General features: G+C 43.6%; 3 protein-coding genes across 3 annotated transcripts in view; 1 reads left to right on the top strand and 2 right to left on the bottom strand.

Moving 5' to 3' along the window:
• LOC116644850 (histone H2B type 1-A-like) overlaps positions 1-23,974 on the bottom strand; it is a 383,608-nt gene that overhangs the window by 111,538 nt on the left and 248,096 nt on the right. The window lies entirely within an intron of this gene.
• On the top strand, positions 13,015-16,040 carry LOC116644838 (histone H1.2). Its single transcript, XM_032424690.1, has one exon. It carries the CDS (start codon positions 13,058-13,060, stop codon positions 13,697-13,699), a length of 642 nt encoding a protein of 213 aa, XP_032280581.1. The 5' UTR covers positions 13,015-13,057; the 3' UTR covers positions 13,700-16,040.
• LOC116644849 (histone H2A type 1-E-like) lies at positions 23,231-23,698 on the bottom strand. The gene has a single exon (XM_032424702.1). It carries the CDS (start codon positions 23,665-23,667, stop codon positions 23,275-23,277), a length of 393 nt encoding a protein of 130 aa, XP_032280593.1. The 5' UTR covers positions 23,668-23,698; the 3' UTR covers positions 23,231-23,274.

Here is a 23,974-nt window from a genome sequence, read left to right as displayed (position 1 = left end):
CTCTCTCTCTCTTCTCTTTCCCTTGAACTCCTGCTTCGCAGTGAGCCCGGTGACCTCGCTCTATACCGTTCGGCACTGTTGCCTCATATAAGTACTCAATAAATATGTGTGGATTGAGTAAATAAATGAGCAAATGAATGAATGTCCAACATCAGACCATGAAGCCAACGGAAACCCACTTGGGAAGACTTCCTGGCTCTCTATATCCCTAGGGCCCCTGGTACTCATGAACACTAGGGAACACATTGCATGAACTTACATATATACATTAGTATATTGCCTCTCTACCAGATTCGTCACTGCCTGAGACCTTCTCTTTTCTTCTTGATAATCCTGATGCTTTGTGGAGTAACCGCACAGAGCTACACAGTTGCTTCTACCATAACCCAGTGTATATATTCCTGAAAAACCTCACAGTCTTAAAAAAAATACACTCACATTAACAGGGGTCATGGAAAACTGGGATGGGGCAGAAACCTCAAAACTCTTTAACAGGTGTGCAAAGGGAAGGTGTACCTGTTTTCCCCCCATATGCTCAGAGTGGATCTTTCATTAACTCAGAACCTTGCTCTGATGTTCTGTTAATTGATGGATGATCATTAGATAGACACTTCGATACATTTCTTTTTTTGAAAGACTTTATTTATTTATTTGAGAGAGAGAGAGAGCGTGCATGAGCCTGTGTGAGAAAAAGAAAGAGGGGGGTGCCTGGGTGACTCAGGGGGTGGTGCACCCGCCTTTGGCCCCGGGCCTTGTCCCGCTGCCCGGGGGCCCCCCCCCCCCCCCCCCCCCCCGGGCTCCTTGCTCCGCAGGGAGTTTGCTTCTCCCTCCCCCTCTGTCCCTCTCCCCACCCCATCTCCCGCTCATGCTCTCTCTCTCAAATAAATAATTAAAAAAAAAACCAAAAAAAAAAAAAAAAAGAAAAGAAAGAAAGAGAGCAGGAGCAGGGGGACCAGAGAGAGAAGCAGGCTCCCTGCTGATCAAGGAGCCTGATGCGGGGGCTCAATCCCAGGACCCTCTGGGATCATGACCAGAGCCAAAGGCAGATGCTTAACCAACTGAGCCACCCAGGCGCCCCCACTTAAATACATTTCAAGATAGAACACTGAGACACCTCTTAAGCATTACTTTAACTTCATATGCTTTTGCTTTTTATTTTTATATGCCTTAGAGAGACTGTATCTTTGGGTCTGTTAATGAACATGTTTACTTTTGTCACTTTGAGTAGCTCTACACACATGACCTAACATTCATATAATCAGCTCCCAGGACAAGAGAAAGAATGTGGGGCTGACAGAGTATTTGAAGAAATAATGTCTGAAAATCTCAGACTTTGGTGAAAAGACACAAACTGCATAAACCCTAAGTAAAATATAACCAAAGAAACTCATGCCAATCACTTTGTAATTAAAATTCTAGAAACTAAAGACAGATTAAAAATCTTAAAAGCATTCAGAAAGAAACAAGCGATGTGGGGACAACTCAGAGGACAGTGGGTTGTTCCTCTGAAGGAACGGGGGCCAGAAGGAAAGGGCACACGCTTTTGGGGCAGTGAAAGAAAAGAATTGTTAACTGCTAATTCTATATCCTTTAGGTAAAACTACCTTCAGGAATGAAGGGGAGATAAAGACATTCTCAGATGCAGGAAACCTGAAAGAATTTTTTGCTAACAGATCTATCTTTAAAGAATGACTAGAGAAAGTTCTTGAAAGAGAAAAGAAATGATAAAAGAAGGCATCTTAGGATACCAGGAAGGAAGAACTTACAATGGCAAGACCAGAAATATGGGTAAACACATAGGCAAACATTAGATTGCCTTTCTAGTGAGTTTTCTAAATCATATTTGGTGATTGATACAAAAATTGTAACACAGTTTGATATTCAAGACAATATTTTTAAATAGGGAGGATAAAAATGAAGGGTCCTTGATTAACTTGAGGTGATAAAACTTGATCCTAGTAGACTATGAAAAGTCATATGCATTGTAAGACCCAAGAGTAACCACTGACAAAACTGTACAAAGCAATACACTCAAAAATATTATAAATAAATCAAGATGGATTTAAAAAAACCTGTTCAAATAACCTACAGAAAGACGAGAAAAGAAAAACAGGAAAAACACAGAAAACAAATAATAACATGGCAGACCTAGGCCCTCACATGTCAAAAATCATCTTAAATGTAAATGGTCTAAATACCTAAATCAAAAACAGAAATTGGCAGAGTGGCAAAAAAAAAAAAAAAACAACCCTAGAATCTTAATTTCTTCTCTATCCTCCATTCAAATCTGCATTTCCCATCTCAGGAAACGTCTCTGCCATTCACTCTACAGCTAAGGCCGAAATAGCCAAGGTTACTCTCAGGGTCTCGTCCACTGGAATGTAAGCTCTGTGCAAGCTTTTGTTTGATTCATAGGTACAGTTATTATTCTGGGTTGAATCATGCCCAGTCTAAAAAAAAAAAGCTATGTTGTTTGGGTCCTAATTCCTAGCACCTCTGAATGCAACCTTATTTGGAAATAGAGTCTTCATGGAGGTCGTCAGGTTAAAATGAGGTCATTAGGGTGGGCCCTAAACCAATATGACTGGTGTCCTTATAAAACAGGGGAAACTTGGACCAAGACATCCATGCATAGAGGGAAGAAGACGGCCGTCTACAAGTCTAGGAGTGCCGGAGGCTGCCAGAAGACAGACCCACGGCAGACTCTCTTTCTCAGCCCTCAGAAAGAACCAACCCTCTCAACACCTTGGTTCTAGATATCCAGCCTCCAGAATGTGGGACAATACACTTCTGTTGGCTGAGCCCCTCAGTCTGTGGTACTTTGTGATAGCAACAAACTAATATAAGCTAAAACATTTACAGTACCTGGCTCAGTGCTTTACACACAGTAGACACTCGATAAAAAAAATTGATTGAAATAAGAAATCGTAGGAGAGACAAGCCTGGGTATTTGTGCTCTAGGAAACAACGGGAAGGAGCTGGGACAATGTGAGTATGCAGATTCTCTTTCCAAACCCTGTTTTCAGTTTGGTGCTGCAGCCTTGCATTAAGCCATGCCTGAGGCGTCTGAGCCCAGAGTCCCTCTGACTGAATGTCACGCAAGGAAAACCCTCAGTCTCCTGCCGACTTGGGCTCCAGTAGCTGCCTGGCTGTTGGTGCGGGGACGTAACCTGGGCATCAGAGTGCCTCTTCCACAGGTTTCTAACCAACCTACCTATTTCCAGTCCTGCTCACAACCCTGACCTCAGAGATACCTGGTGTCTCAAAGACTTATATCTCTCTAGGCTTCTGTGGCGGGGAATTTATTTGTTTCTTACTGGTTTCGTCCCCTTGCTGGGGTTGACCACAGCTTTCTCTGGTCTGGCAAGGCGTTCATCCATGTGCTCTCCAGCTTCCAAAATTCTGTTGACCTCGTTCATGAGTTGTCTCCTCTCCCATCCTCTTCATCTCTGAGGGTTTATGCCTTCTTTGTAAAATCCTTTACCGTAAAAGGGTGGAGTTTGGAGAAGGAGCAGAAACTGATGTGTCCAGCAGTGTGGTTAACTGCAAGTTGGTTCCTTTAAATAAAAAATAATGCAGTGTTGGGGCATCTGGGTGGCTCAGTTGGTTAAGTGTCTGCCTTCAGCTCAGGTCATGATCCCAGGGTCCTGGGATCAAGCCCCGCATCAGGCTCCCTGCTCTGCGGGGAGTCTGCTTCTCCCTCTCCTTCTGCTCCCCCCCGCCCCGCCCAGCTTGTGCTCTCTCTCTCTCACACAAATAAATAAATAAAATCTGAAAAAAAAATAATGCAATGTAATAGTGGTAAGATGAACTCTATTTGCTAAGAACCATGTATGAACCTTCTGGATATATGATCTCATTTCAATTTAAAAAATATCTCACCCTCTATCAAGGAGTTTATGGTCAGATTGCAAAGATATGCCCTATTACATTAACTAGCCAAATAGTAGTGCCCTGGGGTTCTGTTGGATCTATAACCAGTAGGAGAAATAGGTGAAGGTGTAAAGGTCCACAACTGGAATGACAATTCCATTTCTTTGTGCAAACGTTATCTAACTTTGAGTCCAAAGACCTGGTTGCTTACTCCTGACCTTTTACTGTACTGTTTACTGCTATTTTTATTGTACTACTGTATGGCTTTACTCCAGCCCCTCTGAACCTCAATCTGCTCATCTGTTAAATGTGGGTAATAATTTCTGATCACCGATCGATTCTTTACGTGAATGACCTCTTACAGCTATTAACAGATATAGACACCAGTAGAAGGTAATAATTACCCAGCAGATTAGGAATGAACTGTATGCAATACATTTTGGTTTAGAGTGCCATCAGAACTAACGACAGACCACAGTGTAAAGGTCTAGTTCAGCTGGGAAGAGTTGGAGGTCAACGCAGTGACTAGTCCTGTTAATTGTTATCTTTCGGCTCCTTTGGCAGCCCTAGAAACTTTCAGGGAGGAAATGTCCTTGATATCTAATATCTTCCAACTGAAACTGTCCATATATTTTTTGCATGACTGATGAGAAAAGCAATAGAACCTACAGTTGTTCACTTTTGTACAACCGGAGTCTTTGTAAGCTTCCCTATCGTGTATCATTTCTGATGAGCATGTGAGTGTGCTTTAAAGACACGTGAATTATAATCAATCTGCAAGGCAAAGTTATATTGCAAAGCCACTTAAACTCTCTAGGTCTCAATTTTCTCGTTTGTAAAGAGGTGATAACAACAGCTATTTCATAAAATGATATTTAGAATTAAATTTTAAAAAAGAAAAAAATTGATAAATGAAGCCCTCAGTACAGTGTCTGGTATATAATCAAGGTTAAGCCATGATGATGATGATGAAGATGATGATATATTCTAAAATATATATTATCTAATATACTATTATATATTCTAATATAATATTATTATATAATAACTACTATATATTATTATATATTCTAAAAATATTATTATATAATATTACATGATAATAATAATATTGTCAATGACATTGCTGACCTGAGGATGTCACTTTCTACCAGGTGACAAACAGGTCAGTACCCTCCTACAGATTGCCTATACTGTGGTTTTCTCACTATTAAAATAATAATAATTTTAGAAAGATAAAGCATATGCAGTCTCTCCAGGTCTCTGGGGTTCTTATGCTTAATTTGCTGCTCACATTTAAGATAGAGTTGACGTGGCTTCTCCGAGATTGTTTCCAGACCCGTTCCTCCCTGGGCCTCGGCTCTGCACTCCTGTCCATTCCCTTCCTATGTGTTTTCTTCTTTATTCTAAACCGTAGGCAGTGCAAGCATGGTCATCCGTATTTCTCCTCCTTAGTAACTGTTTGGGGGAGTGAGTGGATCAAGCCTCGCGGGTTTCTTGTCCAAGACAATGTATCTCCTTATGAGGAGTACTGACCCCAAAAGTCCTCAGCTGGCCTCCCTGCTCGACTGTTCTGGGCCCTTATTCCAGCCTCACTGCTTCTCAATACTGTCACGTCAATAGACTGTATGAATGAGGTTTGAAATCTGGGTAGTGCAATGTCAACCCAAGGTTAATGATTGAAGACGGGGCCGGCAGCTGCGGGCAGTTTTTATCTGGAGCGCCATCTGGTGTCCAGTCGCGCAAACAGCATCCTGCGGCGTAAATTCCTTGGGGCAGGAAAGGGTGAGGCCAAAGACAATCTGTGTATTACACCGTTATCCTTCGACAATCCGACTAGGCCTGGACACTTCAGAGGTTAAAAACATAACCTTTATAGTCAATTCTTTATCTAAAACTCTTTAAAGTTACCAGTTAGCAATCGGGTGTTTTAAAATCAATTAATTAATGTTCTGCATCTCAAGGGCCTCTTCTGTTGGACTTGGATAAACCCACACTTCCGTGCAGTGTCCTTTGGGGCTTTGTTTGAGGAGTGTGTGTCACAGCCAAGGTGCTGGGTTGATCTTCCACAAATCGCGAAGTCACTAACCCTTTCAATACACACTGCTTAATACGTTTATTGTTACTCTTATTAGGACTATCGTCATGGTCATGACCGATACACTTAACCAGGAATCTCAGAATTCTGTTCCCTACTAAGCGCCAGTTCTGGTATTCTCCGCTGCACAAGTTTCCTCCTCCTCTCTGTGGTCATTGCCCTCTGAGAATGAAAAGAAGGAACTGAGTACTTTCAAAGTTGCTCTTACAAGGGCCTAACCTCCTCCTCCGGGGAAAACCTACTGTTCCCCTCTTTCAGGCCCCCTCTGACGTCTTCTGAACAACCACTGTGACCTCCTTTTTCCTAGTTTCCCCTCCTCCCAACCTTTCCACCATCAGGGGAGAGGCTGTCCTCCTTACTTTCTTATTCCCCGAACCCAGCACAGTGCTGGGCTTCTCGAGGGTGCTGATGAGTTCTTCGTGGAATGAAAGAATTATCCGGCCTGATTTCTCTACACCATTTAGACAAGAGTCCAAATCACTCAATTTGTTCCTCTCATGTTCTTTCCTGCCTCTGGACGTCCTGTAGTCTTAGGGTTTCCCAGGGGCCCCCGGATCACCATCTGTCAAATGGGGATAGTAATTTCTGTTCACCAAAAGGGAGAGAAAACTGTTAAGTGTGTAATGAGAGGTTAATAATTACCTAAAGGCCTGGAGAAATTGCCTCTAAAATAAGAGTTGGTTAGTTCGGAGCGCCACCTAGCGTCAATCAGGACAAACAACACGATGCATTGTAAATTGCTTCTGCCGGGAAGGTGTGAGTTCCAAAAAGGATGTACTTGCCTGCGAAAGACCTTCTACCTAAAACTCACTAAACAGATTAATAAGTAATAGTTGGGGTGTATTTTAATTTATGCACTTTATAGGTTAAAAAACAAGTCTTATCTTCGACTGTAGTTCAATGGGTATTTGTGTGTGCACAAGTGTTGGGGACATGGATTGTACTGTCTTCACGGCTGTCCCAGGAGGAATCTGAATTCTCAATCTCCGTTTTCTTACTGATGAAATGATATTGAATGTAAAGGACGTATAGGATGGTGGTGAAGATGGAACGAAAATAGTGCATATAATGCCTGGTCCATACAGTGTGCAGTTACCTGTTATCTTTACCAGTACTACTGACACTGTTGAACCAACAGTTGCAGGATTGTGCTGTGTTGTGGTTATAGTAATATATGTGTGCTTTTAAAACTAATTTTTATTTAATATGTATATATAAAATTTTGTACTTATAATACGGCAGGTACTATTCTAAAAGCTACATAAATATTAACTCATTAATTCACATAACAGCCTATGAATCAAGTAGTATTACTGACATTTATAGATGAGAAGACTGAAACAGAGAAATTAAATAACTTGTCCAATGGTAAAGTTGAACTTGAACCCAGGCATTCCAGCCTCTGAGGCAGTCATTTTGATGAATATACTATGCCACCTCTGTATTTTTCTTGGATTATTTTATAAAATTAAATGTCACTACTATTAACCATGAAAAGTATAAGAAATCTATGTATTACCTGAAGCATAGCTACAAATCCGTAGGTAGACTAATGGAATAAGAATTTGGTCCCAACAAGGATTTCTGTTGAACTTAAGCAGGTTTAGGTGAGTTTAGTAGTAAAAAATGCAGGGTGATGGAGTTCCTTGGTCCCTCTTAGGCAACACACAGCTCTCCCTGACAGCCTTACCTGCCTGCCATTGAAAGTATGCACACACCTGCGATGCAGAAGGTGGGGACCAGGTGACTATGTGCGTGTCATCATCCTCTCTTCCCATGGAGTTTTAGGAGTGAGCTCCAAGAACAGCAATGTGGGGGTAGATTCTGAGTGACAGTGATGGTCCTGGGTTATATGCTCACCTACTACTCCCCAACACATGCGCGCACACACACACACACACACAATTACACGCATGCACACACATGCTCATGCGCGCTCACACACCCACATACGTCTCCCTTCTCCAATGGTCCAGCTTCATCTCTTCTCGGAGCACCTGGGTGGCTCAGTTGGTTAAGCGACTGCCTTCGGCTCAGGTCATGGCTCCAGTGTCCTGGGATTGAGCCCTCATCGGGCTCCCTGCTCGGAGGGAAGCCAGCTTCTCCCTCTCCCATTCCCCCTGTTTATGTTTCCTCTCTCGCTGTCTCTCTCTCTGTGTCAGTTAAATAAATAAATAAAATCTTTTAAAAAATTTAAAAAAAAGAATCTCTTCTCAAAGTTTTCCTTGGGTTAGTACCTAGTCATATTACCTTTCAGAGGCTTCCAGGAGCAACACACCTAATTGAAAGAGGAACAAGCTTGTTGGCGGGTCTGTTCTCACCCTCCTCCAAATTAAGGAGAGCGCCAACTTTCTCAGGGTCACTCTAAAACAGCAGAGTCCCATGGTGGGTGGATCTCATGGAAAGAAACCTCAAATAAGAGGCAACTGTGTGTTCAGCCCCATCTCAGCAACTGTATGCATGGGATCTAATTTAATTCTCACTGTATTCCTGGGGGGAGGTGCTATTCCCCTGTGCCAGAGGAGGAAATGGAAGTGGAAAGTCTGAGAACTTAGCAGGGCCACCCCGCTGCTGGGTGGAGGAATTGGGATCGTAAACAGTGTGCTTGCTCCGAAACTGCTATCTTTCTACCCTCCTGCACCATGAGCTCAGCTGTGTTCTCTACCTGCAGGCAGCCTGACAAGTTTCAGGTTAGTCTGGGGCTCCCAGGATTTCCAACTGGCTAGGGAATGCACAGGTTTTTTTGAGTTGGCCGTCCATCATTTATATATGCAATATAATACATAAAATATAATGTACTATAATGTTACATATGATATTCTATACCATACGTTATACATACAAATCTATAAAATGTAATATAAATGAATATGTGATATATGTTATATATATAATATTATAAACATAGTTAATTTTGTACTTAATGAATGCTACCAAGTAAATATAGATACACATTATTAAATTAATTTAACACTCAGTTTTAATTTCTAAAGCAGTTAATATGCCTATAAGTGTAACCATCATTAACGAAATTTGGGGGGGCCTTACTGACTTTTAGGAGTGTAAGGGGGTCCTGAAATCTAGAAGTTTGAGATCCACTGCTCTAGGCTGAACTCTGATGTCTTATTTTCCCAACTGAGTTGGTAAGGACTTGCAGGCAAAGGTGTAACCAGCACATGAACATTTTAATTTTTTTATTCTTCTGTTCTCTCCGTGGTTTGGGTCTTTCCGATCAGACTTACAATCTACTTTAGGCTGCAAATCTCCGGAAGCTCTTTCCTGCATATTTTTTCTCAGGCTGCCCTTTATCAACCACCTCACAGTGGACCAAAGTACTAGCCATTTACACTCGAGCAGGCAGTGCAGTGGAGGGGCTGCGATTATTAGCCTCATCCACTGGTGAGTCAGGAAGAAGCAGGTTTTAATCGCTCCCAGTGGGGGCCTATAACAGGGTTCACAAATATCAGGTTAGCCACCTTCAGAAGCAGACAGAAGCCTATTCTGGCATGGTAAAAGGAGGATCCCTACACCTGCTCCAGCAGCTCCTCTCACTGTCCTTGTGTATTTCTTGCTGTTCAAGTCTCTCTCCCCCACACGCTCTGTCCAATGGCCATTATAGCCTTTTGGACATGACATTCGGCTCTGCATATTTAATTGTGTTCACCAGCTTTCCAGACCTGAAGAAGATGAAAGAAAATTAGCCAATCCATAATATTCAGAATGTGTGTAAATACAAAAATACACAATTTATTGCATTGCAATATTTGTGTCCTCAGCTTATTGTTGGCTACCTTGAGGCCACCAATTTTGAGTGGGAAGACCACACCCTTGACCTGAATTTTCCCTTGGAACTAATTTTAATAGGCTTTCTGTTGTTCACAGGCTTGTTCAATCTTATTTCAAAGCCTGAGACTCCATGACACACCTACCAGATCTAAAGTTACTTTAAAGTTGACAGCCAAAGAGTTTTGTGTCTTCTGATTTTTAGAATGGTTTCTAAAGATTCTGATTTGGAGCACTTAGAACAAACCAACTAACCAGGTGTCAAGGTATAATCTTCAAGAAGTTAAAAATACGCATCTCCTGCAAGTGCTGTTTACAGCAGGCTCAAGCATGGGACAAAGAATGGTGTAAGTCATTAGAGAGGTTGCAAGCAGGATGACAAAGTTAGGTCAAGGCAGGATACAGGAGAATGAAATACGTGTTCAGTCCGGAAAAGAAAAAATGCTGAAAGGCTGAATAACTGGTAGTTTTTCAGATACAAAACTGGTTAAAGTTCTATGAGGCAATGCAATCATCACTTTTAGGGTTATCTTTTCTGCTGGAAAGAGTTCATTTGCCTCTCGACTGGACAAAACCCTTATTAGAATGTCAATCTTCTACAAGTGAATGTCTAATTTCACATACTCTGGACCTAATCAAAGAGTAAATACGAGGTCAGTTACCTTCTCGAAAGCTGGGCCATCTAGAATGGAAAGCAGTAGTCACCTGTGGCCGGTGAGCACCTGTAAGGTGGCTAGTCTGAAATGGAATGTTCTACGAATGTAAAATACACTTGATTTGGCAGACTTGCCATTTGGGGAAAAAAAAGGAATATAACTATCTTATTTTTTTTAATTTTGATTACATGTTGAAATGGTCATAGTTTGGATAGATTGAAGTAGAATATATTATTAAAATTAAATTCACCTGTTTCTTTTTACTTTTGTCAATGGGACTACTAGAAAACTTAGAATTACACATGTGACTCACATTCTATTTTATTGTAGAGCATTGACTTACAGCATCAAATGACCCACAGATGAACTTATACAATTTTCTAATACAGCTTGGAAGGACACGAAGAAATAGTTTCCCCTTGTTTTTAAGTTTTGGATACCTTTTCTCAACACAAGTTACAGGGATCTGGAGACGGGTTACTTGTTTCTTTGCCTTCTGGCCTATACCATGCGGCCAGGAGTCCTAATGACTTGAGATCTGGACATCAGATTTGCATGTGGGGAGATGTGTTTTGATTGATTCAACCTGAGTGATCATATTAGAGAACTGAATCACAGTAATCAAATTTACATGTTGCTGTTTTATAAATCAGGACACCAGTTTATAGTGAAGGGAAGTCCAGTGACCTGGTAATCAAGACTTTCCACTGTTATTTTCCTGGTGGTAAAGCATGCTTAACTGAATTTCAGATGCCTGCGGGGGTGGGGCGGGGGGGGTCTCATTGTACAGAGAATCAGAGCGAAGTGCCATGTTCTTATTTTGTTTTGTTATTTTGTTACCAGAGTACATTAGTATGATAAAAGTGCTTTAGTTGTTCAAAGACTTTCAATAACTTCTTACAATTCCTATACCCAAAGTCACAGTGAGGTATGGCAGGTCTAAAGTAGTTTTCTACGGCTGCTCATTCATCCATCACTAATCTTATTAGGCTGTTAATTCCCAGAGGACATGATCAGTACTAGACACAATTTCCAAATGTTGAACAAATGTTGTTCAATAAAACCACGGAGTCATCCTTAGTCCAAAAGATGCCTGATTTTTTATTCATCACCGAACTTAAGTTGTACAACTTGATCACAATCTAAGGCCGGTATCTTTAATACATATTTTCATGTCACTGTATATTTGAATGGGAATTTCTGGTAAATTGTAATACTTCCTTTGTCCCTAAATATAAATATACAATTATATTAAATACATGAGTAGTAAGTTTATTCAGCTTTTTCTCTTAAGAAAATATTGTGACTGCTGGCAACCAAAGGCTGAAATATGAAGTAACAAACCTTAAAGAAGTAAAGCAAACTTGAGAACCGAATATGGAAGACCGGCTTTAGAGGGGACGAGAAGAGGTGTTCTTATCAACAACAAAAAAATGGTGTAATAATTTATATGTTCCAGTACTTTTCCTCTATTTCTATTTAAAATTTTGCCATCTACTTTGCTCAACTTCAAATATATAGTTCATCTGATAAAATTGTATCACATTAAAGTCAGCTGCTTTACTTCCATCCAGATCTTTGAATTCCCAGTTAGAGAGTGTCCTTCTACAGCATAACATGTGTTAGATATTATTACGAGAAGTAACCTAGAATTTTCATGTGCTGAAATTCATCCCTTTACTGGAGCATATGAAAATAAATAAATAAATGCCTGTTTTCTTTGAAAACAGGTCATCTCAATATCTATAGCTGCCAAGTCTATTGAGGATTTTTTTTTTTTTTTTGGCAGGCTTAGGGGGGTCTCCCTTCTTCCCTCATTATCCCTATTCTTGAGGGTCAGACCCCCTGCCTTGCACAACCCAGAGGGGAAGCTGAGACCTTTTTAAAAACTGCCCAATTTCTCGTCTTTGGAGAAGTGAAGAGTGCCCCGCCCCCATCTGTGAAAAGCCGGATTTGATAAAGAATTTCAGTGTCTTCAAGTCTAAGATTTAAGTCTCTAACCCCCCACGATCCAGGACACCCCCCAAGGCTTCTGGACCCCCTTTCATCCAACCCTAACGGGTTTGGACTGGCCCGGGGAATCCTTGTCCCAGTCCACGGTTCCTGTGGGTCTGGGCGCAGAATTCACAGAGGACCTGTGTTACTTCCCTTGCGAAGAAACAGAATTATCGTGAAAACTGCGGTGGAAACCATTTCGTTTTTGTCTCCCTGAGAAGGGAAGCATGTGCCCAACCACCCCTGAGAAAAAGAACTTTCAGGGGCAAAGGAGCGAACAGGTAATTTAGAAGAAAAACAGAAAGTGGTCTCCGGCCATCCTGGACTTCCCTCGGAGTTGGGGGAGTTGGGGGCGCCTGGACGCGTTGTCTTTGGGCTTGCGGAAAAAATAAGCGGCGAGCACGAAGCCTGAGGCTTCTCGGATCCTTTCCCGACCAAAGCCGGGAGATTTGGTGCGGGGCATTTTCACATTTTCCCACTTTTGTGAAGTCGAACAAACACAACTTGGGCGCACGGCGGCGGCTCGGAGCCTGCCAGCCAGGCGGGCGAGCGGAGCACCAATCAGCGCGCGCCTGCGCTCTATATATACGGCGGCCCGGCCGCCGCGCACCCACGGCGCTTTGCCACTTGTACCCAGTCCCAGAGCCTCAGCATGTCGGAGACCGCTCCCGCCGCGCCCGCCGCCGCCCCCCCGGTGGAGAAGGCCCCGGTGAAGAAGAAGGCAGCCAAAAAGCCTGCCGGGGCGCGCCGCAAGGCGTCCGGGCCCCCGGTGTCCGAGCTCATCACCAAGGCCGTGGCCGCCTCCAAGGAGCGCAGCGGCGTGTCCCTGGCCGCGCTCAAGAAGGCGCTCGCGGCCGCCGGCTACGACGTGGAGAAGAACAACAGCCGCATCAAGCTGGGCCTCAAGAGCCTGGTGAGCAAGGGCACTCTGGTGCAGACCAAGGGCACCGGCGCCTCGGGCTCCTTCAAGCTCAACAAGAAGGCGGCCTCCGGGGAAGCCAAGCCCAAAGCCAAGAAGGCGGGCGCGGCCAAGCCCAAGAGGGCCTCCGGGGCGGCCAAGAAACCCAAGAAGGCCGCGGGGGCGAGCACCCCCAAGAAGAGCGCCAAGAAGACCCCCAAGAAGGCCAAGAAGCCCGCGGCGGCGGCTGTCGCCAAGAAAGTGGCCAAGAGTCCGAAGAAGGCGAAGGCTGCCAAGCCCAAGAAGGCCGCCAAGAGCGCAGCTAAGGCTGTGAAGCCCAAGACTGCCAAGCCCAAGGTTGCCAAGCCCAAGAAGGCTGCACCCAAAAAGAAGTAGGTTGTTGAACGTCTGCTTCTAAAACCCAAAAAGGCTCTTTTCAGAGCCACCACTGTCTCCGAGAAAGGGCTGAACATTCTTTCCTCACCCTATGTCTTTTCCCTCCTTAACCTCTAGCTCTAGAACAGGGTCGGGGGTGTGGTTGGTCACTTCGGGCTGACACCAACCGGAAAGGGGCGGAGGGGATCTCTGCGCCGCCGTGGGGCGCGTCCCCAGCCCTGCGGTGCCCCGGGTGGCCTCCCGGCTGCGGTGCGGAAGCGCTGTCCCGAGGCGCGCACTCGTCCACCAGCCCCGCCCCGCGCCGGGTACAGCGAAAACAGCCACCGCTAAGCCGGCCTGTCCGTGTCTGCAGGGATACCCCCCCTGGATTGGAAAGTCATTCAAAAGTCCCGCCCTGCTCGCGGGTTGGCCCACTCCTCCAGCCCATGGTTTTCTGCGTGTGTTTTATTGGGTGGCGTCCGGCCTCTTGTGTATTCCATGTATGTTTTGTTTCTGGTGCGTGGATTTGGGCTTTTCCCGCTGATAAACGTGTATCTGGTATTTCGGACACTTCCCCATGTTTGGGAAAGTCAAGTAGGGGTGTCCGGGGGGCAGCACGCGGCCCGGGAGGAGGGGATGCAGGCGCCTGCGCCCCGCGATCTCGTGTGCAAGCCCGTGCGCCGCGCGCACCAAGTACCGCGTCTGGAAAAGCGCGCAGCGGCGGCGGCGACCCTGCCACGGCGCACGGCTGGGCCCGCACCCTTCCGTCCCTCGCCTTGTGTATCTTTGGACATGGACAGACGTGTGATGGATTTGAGTGCATCCAAAACAACTTTTCGTCGGCCATTTTGTCCTGGCGGCGGGTCCCCGAGCCTCATTTTAGGCAGACGTCAACATCCCCAAACCGGAGACGTTTTAAAGGATTTCTGTGCGGCCCCAAGTCCAACAGTTTCGACGCGAGGAGCAAAATATGGGTAAACAGTTGGAAGCGTGTGCGTGTGTGGGGGTGGTGTCTCTAATGAAGGGCTTTCGTGTATATTCACGATGTTATCTGTGGGTTTTTACATTCATGGCGTTTCTTCTGGACAGAGAAGGTCCTAGTCCCGTTTTTATTCTGGTGAACACAGATTTTCTTGAGACAAGTTCCAGGAACGGGCTTCTGGGACCTGCAGCTCAGTTCTTTGTCCATTGCCACGATGACGGATCTAGTCGTTAATTAATCTAGATTCGGTCCCCCATTCCTGGTAGGGACCACGGGTTTCATCCCTGCCCGCACCGCCCCTCCCGACAGAGTGGGGAGACTTTGACGTCCGTTGTCGTGAGTAGAAAGACCTCCACTTCTTTGAGAGCGCTTCGCGCGCGCGCGCGCACACTCACCAAGACAGAATTTTCCCATGGTTACTTCCCATAATTTTTGTGCTGTTAATTTCACATTTAAAACAATTGAGCCCTCTGTATTTTGTTGTAAGGTTTAATAAATGTATACAACCCTTCCATTTCTGACCCCCCTCCCCTCCCTACCCCACCCCCATTTTGAGATGCCACCTTTATCATGGGCTAAATTCCTTGGGTAGTTGGAGTAATTCTAGGTTTTCTACTTTGTTCCTTTGATCTTGGCCATTCCTCAAGTGTGATCACACTGTTAAGTATTGTTCACAGGACTATTTTCAATGCTGAGAATACATGACCTATAGTAGGTATTAAAATAAAAATTGAATGTTTAATAAACTGAGATGTTATGACTGATAGCTGATAGAGGTCATTCCCTCTCGTTGCTCTTCTTTCTCAGAATTTCCTGGTTATTCTATTTTTTGTTTATTTCGTTTTTCCAAATGTAATTTAAGATGCTTCCTTCCACCTCTTCACCCCTCCATTACGCATAAAAACCCCTCAATACCCTATCAGTAGTTTCTTTGGGATGATGTTAGATTTACAAATTAATTTGGGGAGATGAATTTTCCTATTCAAGAACATTTTATGTCCCCCCCCCTTTTTTTCCCCAAATACTTTGTATCTGTGGAGAATGTTTGAAATTTTCTCCAAATATATCTTCATATTTCTTATTACCTTTATTCCCAGATATTTTGTCATCTTTTTACTGTTGAAATGGCAACCTATGAGATTTAAGATTCCTTGAGGACCAGCATCCCATAAAGTGCACACTGAAGAAGATAGCCAGTTATGGAAGGGATCTATGCCTGTCTGAATTAACAACCTCTAGAACAGTGCTGTCTATAGCCACATAAATAAGGAAAAATGAAACAGGTGAAATCAATTTTAATAACAGTTTATTTAGCCTAATATATCCAAAAGATTCTCGTTCAACATAAAAGCAATATAAAAATATTTATGGGGCGCCTGGGTGGCTCAGTTGGTTAAGCGACTGCCTTCGGCTCAGGTCATGATCCTGGAGTCCCGGGATCGAGTCCCACATCGGGCTCCCTGCTTGGCGGGGAGTCTGCTTCTCCCTCTGACCCTCCTCCCCCTCATGCTCTCTGTCTCTCATTGTCTCTCTCGCAAATAAATAAAATCTTAAAAAAAATAAAATAAAATAAAAATATTTATGAGATATTTCACATTCTTTTTTGTTTCTCATATTATGTCTTTGGAAACTCTATGTATACAGCACATCTCAGTTCCTGCTAACCTGTTTGAAGAGCTCAGTTAGCTGTGTGTGGCTTGTGGCAACCATAGGGACAATAAAACTCTAGAATGCCCTCTGGTCCCTAATATCTCGGTCTTCTCTAACCTCATCTTTGGCTTAATGTTTGCATGTCAGTGTGTCAATATACTCTCCTCTGTGGCCTAAACTTTTGGTGAAGTTCCGACCTTAAAGGATGGTTGACTGGTCCAAAGGGCATTGGGCCAATATGAACCATCAAAAATTTTCTTCCAAAAACTGGAATTGAGTTACAGAAACTGAGGTGACCTGATGTCCGGGGAACTGCCTTCTTAGACACTCGGTAGGAGAAACCGAGAGGTCTGGTGAATAAAAAGAGCAGAATGGGGCCAAGTACAGAGCAGAGCAGAGAGGAGAGATGCATAGAGGGGTGTTCTCTGGGCTCCTGACATCGGAGTTCTTGGTTCTCCTAGCCATCGGAACTCCGGCCACTGAGGTCACCTTGCTTGGCTCAGGTTGGGTCAAGTTGTAGCAACCAGAAGACTTAATTAAGACACTTCAAATAGAATCCCAGTTAGTGCTTATGGTTATGGCATAGTGAATATCCATGCTCCCTTTCTCTTTCAAATGCTTTCAAGTCCACACACCTTTGGAGTTTATATATTTGCAGTTGATCCTCACATTGAATGTCTCCTGCAAACATATCTGCCTAGGTAACGGGTGTCCTTTACTTTCAAATGAAATGTATTCATCAAAAACAAATGTAATCACCCTTCTCTAGTAAGGGTAAAGGGAGAGTTCATGCGCAGAGAGCTAAAAGTTGTCATAAAAATCTCTAATTTCACCTAGACTTTAGATACAATCTTCACCAATGTTTCTTTGATTTTTGTTCCATTCCCTCACCAGTGTTCACAAAGTTGACTGCGTTAAGTCTGATACTGTAAGCCATTCATTAGACTCTAATTTGGCCGCTTTAAGAAAAAGGTCCTTGTCTTGATTTTTTGTTTATGAAGTCTAGATTTTATTTTGACATTATTAATATTATCATTTTTGATGTTCTACTTATGGTCATATTGATAATGGCAATAATAAATTCAAATAATTGCCCAAACATGGCTGATTAGCCAGAACTGCATAAACTAAACTGCTGGGGGCGCCTGGGTGGCTCAGATGGTTAAGCATCTGCCTTCGGCTCAGGTCATGATCTCAGGGTCCTGGGATTGAGCCCCACATCGGGCTCCCTGCTTGGCGGGGAGCCTGCTTCTCCTTCTCCCTCTACTGTTGTCCCTGCTTGTGCTCTCTTGCTCTCTCTGTCAGATAAATAAATAAAATCTTTAAAAAAAAAAAAAACTAAACTGCTGATTGATAATTCAACAATGAAAATTCATGATCTCATGTCCATGTATGACAAAAGCGTGAGTAACACAGAAATTAAAGGCTACTTGTAACGCATTATAATGCATTATGCCAAACTTTTTTTTCCTGCCCATACATAGTGCTCTCTCTCATGGCTGAAAAATTAAATATCCTATTACTTCTCATAGGGAAAGTTCTAGGTATCATTCTATGCCTAAGGGAAGTGTAGAAAGTAACTTTGGGTTGAAATTCATGCCAGAGATGAACAGGTCCAGGAGAAGCTAGATTACACATTAGAGGATTTCACAGTGGAGGGATTTAGGGCAGAGTGGGAACAATAGCATTGAGAGCTAGCATTTCCTGAGCTCTAATTTACAATGTGCCAAGTATTGTTGCTCATCACTCTCCACTTATTATCAAACACCTTGTCAAGCACTTTGAGGTAGGTGTCATTAATACTGGGGATTGGTGATATTAAGAATATAGCTAAGGGCGCCTGGGTGGCTCAGTTGGTTAAGCGACTGCCTTCGGCTCAGGTCATGATCCTGGAGTCCCTGGATCGAGTCCCGCATCGGGCTCCCTGCTCAGCGGGGAGTCTGCTTCTCCCTCTGACCCTCCCCCGTCTCATGTGCTCTCTCTCTCTCATTCTCTCTCTCAAATAAATAAATAAAATCTTTAAAAAAAAAAAAAGAATATAGCTAGTTTCCTATCAGTGAGCCAGTATAATTACCCTCTGTATGCTAGTGCTTTTCCTCAGAAATACAGTAAGAGCTATATAGGTTATTTGATGTTTTCTAGTAGCCACATTTAAAAGAGTAAAAAAACACGTAAAATCTATTTTAATAGTATATTAACTCACTGTAAGAAAAATATTATTTCAACAAGTTATCGAATATAAAAAATATTAAGGAGGTTTTTTTATTCTATTTTTCAGACAGCTCTTTGAAACCTGGTACGTAGTTTACCCTTAAAGCTCATTCTAATTTGGACTAGCCACATTTCAAGTGCATAATAGCTATCCATGGCTAGTGGCTACTGTCTTGGACAATATAGCTCCATAGTAAATACTCTGGGGAAGACACAAGCAAATATTTGCTCTGTAGCAGAATCCAGATGTTTCCAAGGAAATGATTATTCTGACCTGGTCCTGAAGCCCAGAGAGCATCCTTAAGACGTGATGTGTCTTATACTCATTCGACCCACTTCGTCTCATACCAGGCCACTAAGCAGAGGACTCTGACAATAGAAGTTAGCCAGGCCACTGCATCTCCTACCCAGCTAGCCTAATCTGTGAGACAGGAGCAACTAGATCTAAGAATCCCTTTCTGGGCAATCTTATTGATCAGAGGATATTTTGAGTGTAGGTTTGGTGTGAGATTGCCTGTCAATGATATTTAGTAGTGGTATGAATTTGGCCAATTAACTAAAATCTCTTAGGCTAAAGTTCTTCCTCTGTAAAATGGACACTGAGAGAACTTGACTTTCAGGGTTGTATTAAGAATGATACAGGGGTGCCTGGGTGGCTCAATCGGTTGAGCGTCTGACTCTTGATTTCAGCTCAGGTCTTGATCTCGGCGTCGTGAGTTTGAGCCCTGAATTGGGCCCTGTGCTGGGCGTGGAGCCTACTTAAAAAAAAAAGGTAAAGAATGATATATAACAATTCAGGCCTATCAGTTCATGTGGTACTTGACCCATGGAAAACTATGAATGTTAGCTATTAGACTGACTCCAATGAAAACATGGTTTTATTGTTCCTCCCATGGGGACCTCTCTAAAGGAAGATGATATTCAGTCCAGAATAGATCCCTAACACCCTGCAATATTGTCCCAGAGAACTCACATTTACACTGAAAGGGTTCAAATTGCTCGGAGTTGACTTTATGTCCTCCCCACTAAGTTTTGTCCTCCTGGTATCTCTGAGAATGGTACCACCATCCAAAGCAGCATGCAAAGCAAAGCTCGGATTATCCCAGAGGCCTGTAAGTCATCCCAAACTAGCGATTCTCAACTCCTAGGGCTCTCTGCTAAGGTGTGTTAGAAGAGTGGTAGGAAGGCAGGGGAAGGCCATGTATATAATTTAGAAAAGCATGGACAGTGTTCAGAAGCACATTTACCCTGAAGCTAATGAAACTCAAATGTTAGGCTCAGTACTTCAAAAGCCCTGAGAGGGGCTCTTGGGAGTGTGTTCACTTGGTCTCTCTCTCTCTCTTTTTTTTAAATAATTTCAATGTTAAGATATTTTATTCATAGCTGGTTAAACCTGTTGTTTATTGCCACTCAATCTTCCCTTTCGTATTACAATTCACCTTTTGCCTGATTATGTTGGGATACTGATGAACACATTTGGATTTGGGTAAGAGAAAATTTACTTCATATATGTTTAGTTTAGGGTTAACAAGATATAAAATTTGCAGATGTGCTCACATATAGTTCAGTTGTTCTAGCCAATCGGATGTAAGAGTGGTTTCAAGGAATATACTCCTATTGCTCACTGACAAACTTACCTGGATTTCAGACAAGAAGATGTAGTACTAGATATATATAATGACATCTATGTATTTGTAGCAACCGCAGTGGGAGTAAAGGTGTATAGTACGGATGAATCAACATTTGAAATGTATAGAGCTGAAAGCTAGTCCATGCAGAATCCTCCTAAATTTTACAACTCACATATGAAAGAAGCTTGACAAAGGATTTCCCAAATTTGAAAACAGTCTTAAACATGACACTACCAATAATGTGTTTTGAAGCTGAAACTCAGTTCTAAGTTATCAAGAGAACAAAACAAATTGTGATCAATTTACCCTGGAGGAAATACTGAATTCTCTTCCCACTGTATGTATAGCAAATATTCCTTTTTTTTTGGTGGGCAGCAAAGCAAGGTTAATTGAGCGATAGCACTAAGTTCCCAAGGAGGGAGGCGACCCAAGAGGGTTGCCCTCCAAAATAATTTTCAAGTAAAAATGGAATCAGAGTATGCAGTCAAAAATATTCTAAGGAAAAAAAATATAGTGTTGTATTCAAGAGTTAATAAAATGTGCTATTTTTATGAACTTTGTGATGGCTATGGTTTTATTTTTGTAAAATTGGAATTTGGCTCCTCTTTCAATTATAAATTAATACGGTCTAGTTTTGTATTTTAAATTTTGAATTGTAATTATTAAGAGTTGCCAAGTTGTGTAAGTTTTAGGCCTCAGGAAACCTTGAACTACCATCAGTTTATTATAATTTTATACTTAGAAGATTAAAAAAATTAACACTTTAGTCAATAATTTTTTATTTATTAAAAGAGGACATGAGTAGGAGAGACACTTTAGGTAGCAACCTGTCAGAATCTCAAATCCTATTGATTTTAAGATGCATAGGCAAAGAAACTTTGGGATGATAGGCAAGTCTTTTTTCTTATTGCATATATGTATTTAGTGGGTCTCTGCTGGTGAGTACATAAGTGTTTCTATCCCCCGAGCTTCAGTCCCTTCTCAGGTAGACCAATACAAGATTCTGGAGTCAGGATACATGAAATGTTTTGTGGACTACTGAAAACTTTATGGATACTGAGAATGCTGTTAGATTTACTTCTATTATGTTACAGGGGATGGTCAGGACCCTCTACAAACTCACCTGACTAAATACTATTCTCTTTAATTTAAAAAGGTCCAAATGAACAGGTAAAAGTAAACCAATATAAAGGGTTTTCAAGGAACCGCACTACAAATGTAAAGAGAAACCTCCCTGGGGAATTTAGGTCCAACTATAAGCTTACTTTGCTCTCTATTCCTGGTGTACATGTGAAGCTTGTCTAACTGCTCCAAGAAATTAAACCTGCTTTCAAGTCACCCCGCAAACGATCAATGTACCTTAAAAAACACTTTTTTTTTTTTTTAAGATTTTATTTATTTATTTGAGAGAGGGAGACAGAGCACACGAGGGGGGAGGGTCAGAGGGAGAAGCAGACTCCCCGCTGAGCAGGGAGCCCGATGCGGGACTCGATCCCGATACTCCAGGATCATGACCTGAGCCGAAGGCAGTCGCTAACCAGCTGAGCCACCCAGGCGCGGCGCCCTTAAAAAACACTTCTAACAGGGCTACGGAAGCCTAAGAGAGGGACTTTGCCAATTAACATTCAAGTACCACATCCGAAAGTTCCTAGCAACTAAATTGTTTCGGTAGTTGATAGTAGTTACAACCGCTTTCAAGAGACTGTGGGTGGCTCTGAAAAGAGCCTTTTTCAAAGTCCAGAGAAAACAGCCTTGGCTCAGGCCCTCTCCCCGCGGATGCGGCGCGCCAGCTGGATGTCCTTGGGCATGATGGTGACGCGCTTGGCGTGGATGGCGCACAGGTTGGTGTCCTCGAAGAGCCCCACCAGGTAGGCCTCGCACGCCTCCTGCAGGGCCATGACGGCCGAGCTCTGGAAGCGCAGGTCGGTCTTGAAGTCCTGCGCGATCTCGCGCACCAGCCGCTGGAACGGCAGCTTGCGGATCAGCAGCTCCGTGGACTTCTGGTAGCGCCGGATCTCGCGCAGGGCCACCGTGCCGGGCCGGTAGCGGTGCGGCTTCTTCACGCCGCCGGTGGCCGGCGCGCTCTTGCGGGCCGCCTTGGTGGCCAGCTGCTTGCGCGGGGCCTTGCCGCCGGTCGACTTGCGGGCCGTCTGCTTCGTGCGGGCCATTTGGCGAAACTAAAGACACACCAAGCACCTGGCGGGTAAAGGAGAGGATTCCTTTATATACAGTAAGAAGCCTTCTGATTGGCCTTGTAATTTTTCAAAAGAACCGCGCGATAAAACCATTGGTCGAACGGCAACCACATTGCTTAATTACTGGAGGATCTGATTGGAGGAATTATTCCACCTCTCTCCCTTTCTCAGTATGAAATAATTAATATTCAAAGGTTCTTTTACGCTCTCACTCAGTTTAGGTGACCAGCCATTTAAGAAGCATGTTAAATGTAATTTGTGTGGCTCTGTAAATCTAAGTGGGACCTGAAATCCCCCAAATTCTTTACAGGCTCGAAGGTTATCAATCCTGCTGGTCTGCACATTTCATTGAGTACAATTTTATCTTGTTACCTTCGCCTCTAGATGGCTGGGTTAGTTATTTTGAAGTAAATCTCGGGTCGCCTGGACAGCCACTTCCTAGGTCTGGTCATTATAGCTCCCCTAATCCCGAGTTTTCTCGTATGAAACTACATGGCGGCGTCCCTGGGGGATTTGGAATAGCACACGTAAAGCACCGGCTCTGGTAACGCTAGATACAACACTGGGCCGCAACAAATGATCGCTGACTTTTTTTGGGTAAAATGGCTTTTCTTTAAACTGAAAACCTGAAATGCACGTGGGGCATTGTTACTGGCCAAAAGCAAATTTTCTTCCTGCTTGTACATTTCAGTCCCTTTACCTTCTTGTAGTGAAGTTACGTCTGGTATGCACTAAGTTCAGAGTACACGGCCGGTTTCCTTGGATCTCAATGTTTTAACCTAATGTTTTATAAATGTATTCAGGATTGATTCTACCAAGGTAGCACAAACTCGTTACCAGCCTTTCTTGTGAAAATATGGATGGCTCTGAAAAGAGCCTTTAACTTGCTGTAGTTAAGTGGAAGATACGTGCTGTCTGTGCTAGACTTTACTTTCCCTTGGCCTTGTGGTGGCTCTCGGTCTTCTTGGGCAGCAGCACGGCCTGGATGTTGGGCAGGACGCCGCCCTGCGCGATGGTCACGCGGCCCAGCAGCTTGTTGAGCTCCTCGTCGTTGCGGATGGCCAGCTGCAGGTGGCGCGGGATGATGCGCGTCTTCTTGTTGTCGCGCGCCGCGTTGCCCGCCAGCTCCAGGATCTCGGCCGTCAGGTACTCCAGCACGGCCGCCAGGTACACGGGCGCGCCGGCGCCCACCCGCTCGGCGTAGTTGCCCTTGCGGAGCAGGCGGTGCACGCGGCCCACCGGGAACTGCAGGCCGGCCCGCGACGAGCGCGTCTTGGCCTTGGCCCGGGTCTTACCCCCTTGCTTCCCACGTCCAGACATGCCAACTCAATTAAACAACTGAACCCCTGTGAAAAATGAAAAAACGTACGTGACTACTTTGAAAAAAAAATGCTTTTATAGTCATCGCAGGGATGAGGCAACGAGCTATCCCATTGGTCAAAATATATTAGTCTGTATATCCAATAGGAAGAGAGACTCTGTATCCTTTATTTGCATAAACCCCTCCCCTTAGTGAAAGCGTTCTGATTTTATCCAATGAGAAGTGACAATTCTTGAAACTTCATTTGCATTGAAGAACTATAAAAGAATGAGCTCTGGACCCTTCATAACACTAACCTTTGTTGTG

Source organism: Phoca vitulina, unplaced genomic scaffold (genome assembly GCF_004348235.1).
Source record: "Phoca vitulina isolate PV1807 unplaced genomic scaffold, GSC_HSeal_1.0 scaffold31, whole genome shotgun sequence".
NCBI classification, from domain to species: domain Eukaryota; kingdom Metazoa; phylum Chordata; class Mammalia; order Carnivora; family Phocidae; genus Phoca; species Phoca vitulina.
This window is presented reverse-complemented; position numbering and strand designations above follow the sequence as displayed.

Bases quoted from the DNA above. Each gene is read 5' to 3' on its own strand.
- LOC116644838 (XM_032424690.1), top strand. From the start codon at position 13,058: ATGTCGGAGACCGCTCCCGCCGCGCCCGCCGCCGCCCCCCCGGTGGAG.
- LOC116644849 (XM_032424702.1), bottom strand. From the start codon at position 23,667: ATGTCTGGACGTGGGAAGCAAGGGGGTAAGACCCGGGCCAAGGCCAAG.